A 7,045-nucleotide genomic window follows, 5' to 3' on the forward strand; every position below is an offset into this window, starting at 1 on the left:
CACAAAAAAGAACTAACATATATATATATATATATATATATTCAAAATGGACTACAAATAAATATTTAGAATGGGAAACATGTTAACTATGGATAATGCAAAAAGCATCTTTTTTATGCAAATTTTTTTAATTTTTAAAGCTTAATCATAACAAGTCAAAACAGTTTACATCTAGATCCCACAGCACAACAGATGGTGCCTGTTCTTGAAACATTTTCCTTGCCTTTTATGTTTGTATGGAGTTCATATTTAAGTTGCAGACCAGCTCGACGTAATATGCGCTCACTTAGTGGGTTTTTGTCATTCAATGTCTCATTTGTCGAGTTTACAATTGCTTGAGCACGAAGACAAGATAAATCTCCTGCCCTGAAATAAATTGAATAAGATCACATAAGTGTTGTTTAGACACTTAAAAGCAATAAAAAAACAATGTTTGAACACTTAGAGCATGAAATGTTTGGTACATAATAGTATAATTGTTACAAAACACAAAATATGAATGTACTGAACTCATATTAGATCAAAAAGGACAATTGGGGTTTTCACACCTTGAAAGATTATCAGCAATGTTCAAAACAGAGCATACACTATTTAAGTACATTATTTATATACAATCAAAAAGGATCTGACTTTATAATAATCAACTTATTCTTCATTACACATGACTACTCCTTACCATAAAACAACTTTCTTGTTGATGTATTCACTATAAGGAAATGGACTGATCTGATGAATCTTCTCTTGATTTCCAAAATTGCTAGCATCAGGTAGATCTCTTGGTGTGATTTTGCTCCAACGTTTCAAAGAGTTTATTTCAACTATGTCAACTGGCACTCCTAATGGATCCATCACCTACCACAAGTATTGAATAACTGTTACAGAACAACAAGCTGTAGTAGAATGACAAACTTTACTGTAATAAATGGCATTTAAGAATTCTACGCAATGACACTTGGTGAATGTCATTTTAAGTAAAGTAACAAGTTATATTCACTTTAGAAGAAATAAATATATAACTAAATGTCTTACTGTATGTCATATAGTGTTCTAATGAAAATATATCTAAATTGCAATTGTTTTTAAGGAAGAAACAAATGAGGAAAAAGAACAATATGAGCTCCATGAGAATATAAATTGACAGACATTTCACACATTCACTTGTACTAAAATAATGGCTTGTGTGTGTGTGTCACCTGAGACTGTTCCCACATACCTGTAGTCAAAACCCAAAGTTATTGAACATATTGAAACCTAAGTTACTTACAGGATTGAGAAGCGGAACACATGCACACCGAAAAATCCATTAGGAAGAAACATTTCATTCATTTTTCTGGTTAAACTGTTTGATGTTCTTTAACTAGGTATGAAATTCTCAGATGTTCTGAAGGAACCATTTTCAGTTAGAATACAACAGCAAAGAAAAGGGAAATGTAAAATATGCTTCAGGATAGACATAACCTAACATATGAATAATTCTATGTTCAATGAATTGTCAACAACAAATACAAAGGAAAGAATGTTCAGACCACATGCTGTGTGTGTGTGTGTATATATAATGGAACCCATACAACTGCAGTTTACAAAACACTTAAAGTCTTGGTTGACAAAAGAACAGGTCTGCACAAACTATGCATAAAACAAGTTATTTGCCACAGTCCTCATAATATCTTTGTAATTACAACTACTAGTATATTAAATTAGAAATCAAAAACTGACATATTAATCAAAATAATGTGATAATGAAGGCATATTCCATTTATGTTTGATCTGAAACTGAAAAATATTATACCATATTTAAATTCCTAATTTATATATCACATCATAATATGTTCTTTGTTAACTTCCTATCCAGTATCATGTATATACTTTCTAGTCATTTATATTTAAAACAAAAAAAGTGACAGAAACTGTACAGATTGAACACATTAATCTTGATGATATTACACTATACATATTATGTCGCATGCATCATGCATCTTATATCATAAATGACAGATGTAAAAGTGGGGAAGATTATGAACTACAGCTCTTAATAACCAATATTGACACCAAATTTTCACGGCAGTAGCTATATGTAAAAAAAAATAAATAATGTACATTTTTGTTATTTTTGATTCATTCAGATAGATTTAGTAATGTAACAGTTATGATATCCATATATAGCTATTTTAATGACCTAGGTATTTATTGTTTACTGTACTGTAATTGTCCATATAGTGTTGCTGCTACTTCACTTGAAAGCTTCATTTCTATTTGATCATGAACCAGCAGTGAAGGAATGGGGTAGGTTCATAATGGTTTTCCTGTCAATAATTTATTACAGTGGGCAAGAATGTAAATGTACAATTCTGTGTTTTTGGACTGAAAACTAATCACAATATTGTGTGAGGTATATCTATATTTTGTTTTCATTGTATGCTTATTGTAGAAACTGTTGGTTTTCATGTGATATATTGTTTCTGATAATACAACATAGTTTGAAATGAAATATTTCACAGATGTATTCCAAAAAATTTACTAATATAAGTTATATATATAAAAATGACACACTGTAATACAGTTATTTAAAACAATATTAATTACCATGCTATATTTTAAAACCTCAAATGGTGTACGAGATACAAATTGTTTGTCTGGAATTACCATAATGCATACCCACTGAACTGTTCTGCTCTTTACATTCACTTTACTTTAAGGTTTAACACAAAAAGCATCATAACAAATAGCATAAGAACCTTTTCATAACTCTTTTTCCCATTTTATTAACCTTCCATTCAAAATATTATCCTAATTTTACACAAGTAAGAACTTATGCATATCAGTTTCATTTAATACCACCAAATGTGAAGATTCCAATTCAAAATTACAAAAGAAAATTTAAAGAATGAGGTGGACTTTGTACAAATTAATATAAAATGGTAATAACACATCAGCATAAAAGTGCAAAATGACTAACGAATTAACAAAACATGGTATGTTGAAACTACTACTACTAGGGTCTGTAATGTTTTTTTAAATCTTTAATCATTTATGCGTATGAAAATTTATTACTTAACACAGGAAGTTATATTTAAAAGCGAATAATACATTAATTTTATTAAACATTACTTAAGAATAGCTAAATTTAATATTACACGAACTGAAACAATAAAGCAATTGCGTTACCACTGGTTTACTTTTTCTGTTTGCAATTTAGAAAGCTGGACTTTCATCAATGTGTCATCATAAAAAAAAACATCATCCGGGTGACCAGAGTATTAAATAAGTTTTTCTTTACGCAACAAATAACCACCAGTAACAATATTTCCCATGATTTTATGATTAGAAAATTAAAATGGAATTTGCCTTAATCATTCAACGTAATAAATTTTATTTAATGATTTTCCATACAACTTACATTTCCTTTACCTTAGATTATTTCAAATAACTCAAAGGCTAGTCAGCTGACCACATGATCTGTACACCCTGTCTGCTTGAGCGCTCTCTAGTGTTAACCATTATGAAATCAAAATACTATATGTTTAATCAAAATTGTCAAAGAGTAAATAACCTTACTTGAAATATGTTTCATCAAAATAAATACTCTATGAAAAGTATTCACTATAAATAGGAGGCAAGGCCTGGTATGTTAGTGCGCTGGACTCACAATCTGCGGCTCGAGTTCGAATCTCGTCACCAAACATATCAACTCATTAGGACATTATGTTCAATCAACCTCACTTTTCGTTGGTAAAAGAGTAGTCCAAGAGTTAACAGTGGGTGATTTTGACTAGTTACTTTGCGCAAAATAAAAAAACAACAACAAAATTGACTATAATTAAGAGTTTTTTATGGCACAAATAAATAAGTTAAATTAATTGCAATTGTAGCGATAAATGCAGCAGAAAGTAATATGTTTATATCCCTATTTTTATTATCGCATTTTTATTTATTTTTAAACTCGCATAAACAGTTCGTGATTTTAAAATATTCTGTAATGAAAAAAAGTATCGTATTGTTTGTTTATTACTCAGCGTAAAGCTGCACAATGGACTTTGTTCCCACCGTAACGATTGAACTCCGAACTTTAGCGTTATCAAGTTTATCGCTAAGTCACAAGGAGAGAGGGTTAAAAAGAAACCAAATATAAATTGTTGCTTTTGGAAATGGCATATGCATACACAATTTTAAAACAATCTTAATTTATGCCATGTCTTAATACACACATTTCATGTTTTATTGTTCTTTAGTGGTAGACAAAGATATGAAAAATTGCATAGTAGCCCTCCTGAAATCTGAGCTAAACATGGCCTAGTTATTAATGTGCCGAACTAGAGATCTGCGGTCCCTGCGTTTACGTTCTGTTGCCAAAGAAATAAAGTCGCGCTTCGCACTTAGGGACCTGTGTGCGTTATAAATGTGACTGTCAAATTCCATTATTCACTTAAATAAGAGTAGTCCAACAGTTGACCTTGGACGCATTCCACTAGATGCCCTCTAGTCTAACAGCTTAAAATCAGGGTCTCTTTTCTTTCAACGCAAAGTCACACACTAGGCTGTCTGCACTATTCCACCACGAGGAATTGAGCCCCGGCTTTTAACGTTGCAAGTCCATAAACTAACCGATGATCCACTGGAGGACTAAAAGCACAAACTGACACAATGAGCTATTTATGCTGTGCACACCAACGGGTGTCAAAACCCGATTTTTATCGCCATAAGCCCTCAGACACTGGAGGAGGGGAGGGGGCTAAAATCAGGAATAGCCCTTGAGTAGCTTTGTGCAATTGTCAGAAAACAAAAATAAGTGAATATATTACCTTCTTTCCACCGTGTTCTGTAAGTTTCCATTTATATCTACGTGTTTTCTTACTATACAATTGAAATTCAGGTACAACACTAGGTTAAGCAATAACAAAATAAAACTTATTTAGTTCATATTCTAGTGGTTTCAAATATTCATAAAGCATTCATTCAAATCTGTGTATGACTATTTTGTGATTTCTCTTGTAGTTGAATTACATTTTTATGCACAATAATCAAAATATTCATTCAACCGTAATTACATGATTTCTGAAACACAAGTATCACGAAAAACAGTGCTAAATACAGTTTTCGGCAAATAATGAAAGAAACTATTCTTACAATGCAACAGGACTCAAAAAGTGAACATTTACTCGTTCACAATATTTTTAAGTTTTCGTACTTCAGCACGTTCATACACGTGCTTAGACAACAACGCGTAGGTATCTAGCCTTGAACCGAATTGACGTTATTCTTGTGCTAGTCACACATTATCTGGATTCATTCCCTTGGTATTTCTAGAGCTTTACGTGGCTGATGCTGCTGTAGAATTTTTTTTGCTTGTTCTAATGTTTTGTTTTAGTCACATCAATGACAAGGGTGACAATACACTCTGCTAGAATGAGCCGTATACGTATTTGGGTATCATTCATTCTCAACAAATATGATTCTCTATCAGAATAATGATTGTCCTTTGTCCTGATAGCATGTCAGCAGGCAGCGCCCCCTCAAATATTAGCGGTTTGGTCACATATGTTGTTTTAATAAATACGCAGTGTTTTGTTTCGTGGTTAACATTGCTGTACACTTGAAGTTCAACTAAGACACACTCTATAAACACATCATGTTGGGCTTCTAGATAATAGATGTTGGGACTTGAATCCAATAATTTATGGTTCGCGTGTGTAGCTTTATGCTAATATCTGAAAATAAACATTAAGAACCTGTGCAACAAGACATAAAATATAAAGATATTTCATATTTTCATGACAGTCATTTCCTAATCAACAGCTACAGTGGAGGTAAAAAAATATTGCATCACTCATTTTTTCAAACTTCTCTTGGTTCTGTAATTTTTACGAGATTGTATATTGTGTAAGTGTCAGAACTAATGCAAAACAGTTATGGACATTGCGAGGTGTAAGCAAGCTTACATATTAGTCATCCAAACACATACATGCATTTTTATTAACAAACCAACCGTGACAAACATATTAAGCAGATGATCAACAAATACTTGGCAAATAGAAAATGTTTTTCGGAGTAAGAAAACTTAGATTTAAAGATAAGCTACTAATGAATATTGACAAAAAGTGGTTATAGAGTATTTTTCTTGTTTTGTTATTTGTATGTGCCCCCTCTCTTCTTGATAACTGCTTGACATTGCCGTGACATTGAGTGCACGTAGGACTGAATGTAAGCAGTGGTGAGTTCATGAACAACACGAACAAAATTATATAAGTATTAGGAAAAAAAATATCGCTAAATAAAATAGCTATGTAAGACTCGCTACTGAATTTGAAAAAAGTAACCAAACAAAATAGGGATGGAAGTGAACACATCACTTGATCCAACTAATGAACACGTAGCAGACTAGGCTGTGTCAACTTTACATGGAAAATAAAATCCCTACATTACTGGCTTCCCCACTTTGTCTATCGAAAGCTTGGTGTTTGAATAGAACCTCAGCTTTCATCATTATACCTTTCCTTTAGTTAACTTTAGGATACTACTTTTTATGACTATTTTACAATTGGAAATTCTGGTTCTGTTTGTTTTAGTAGTGAGAAAGCCAGTAATTAAGGATTTTATTATCCATGTAAAGTAGAGACTGCTTAACCTGCTATGGGATCGTTAGCCGTATCAAGTGATATGTCCTTTTCCATCCGTATCTTGTTTGGTTCTTTTTTTCCGGTTCAGTATCCAGCCCTATACAGGGTTTTTATTTAGAGATAAGTTTTTTCCCCTAATACTTGTTAGTTTACTTTTTTATAAGATGGCACACGTAGATTAATAGGTTATAGAGTGTATTCTGAAGCTTTATAAATTATTTAGAATAATAATAGAATAGGTAGTCAAAGATCGTGAAGACCGTTTTTCTTTATCAAATGATGATAAAATTATAGTTATTGCTTTAAATAGGTAGGTGCTAGGCCTATTGAAAAAAGATGATGATGAACGAAAATAGAAATCCCGGTTTTCGACTTTGGAAGGCTCTGGATAGTTAAAAATCGGCATATATACCAGAGATAGAGCGATTATG

At 32.0% G+C, this 7,045-nt stretch overlaps 2 protein-coding genes across 4 annotated transcripts in view; one reads left to right on the forward strand and one right to left on the reverse strand.

Annotated features, from left to right (window-relative positions):
* LOC106464562 (protein GDAP2 homolog) overlaps positions 1–3,482 on the reverse strand; it is a 51,045-nt gene extending 47,563 nt beyond the window's left edge. Inside the window, exons 1-3 of one of the 3 annotated variants that reach the window (XM_013924711.2) lie at positions 3,409–3,482; positions 677–852; positions 224–366 (exon numbers count right to left, since the gene is read on the reverse strand). In XM_013924711.2, the coding sequence (XP_013780165.1) occupies positions 224–366; positions 677–849 (316 nt within the window). In that variant the 5' untranslated portion in view covers positions 850–852; positions 3,409–3,482. Of the gene's footprint in view, positions 1–223; positions 367–676; positions 853–3,165; positions 3,262–3,397 lie in introns of those variants that run through there. The other 2 variants (XM_013924710.2, XM_013924713.2) reach the window with 2 other exon arrangements.
* Positions 3,483–6,189: 2,707 nt separating this feature from the next.
* The window catches only part of LOC106464559 (probable basic-leucine zipper transcription factor Q), a 16,701-nt gene continuing 15,845 nt past the window's right edge, over positions 6,190–7,045 (forward strand). Inside the window, exon 1 of the mRNA XM_022392295.1 lies at positions 6,190–6,208. The gene's annotated coding sequence lies outside the window, so the exon portion shown is untranslated. The remainder of the gene's footprint in view (positions 6,209–7,045) is intronic.

The sequence above is a fragment of the Limulus polyphemus genome, unplaced genomic scaffold (assembly GCF_000517525.1).
Source record: "Limulus polyphemus unplaced genomic scaffold, Limulus_polyphemus-2.1.2 Scaffold1688, whole genome shotgun sequence".
Taxonomy (NCBI): domain Eukaryota; kingdom Metazoa; phylum Arthropoda; class Merostomata; order Xiphosura; family Limulidae; genus Limulus; species Limulus polyphemus.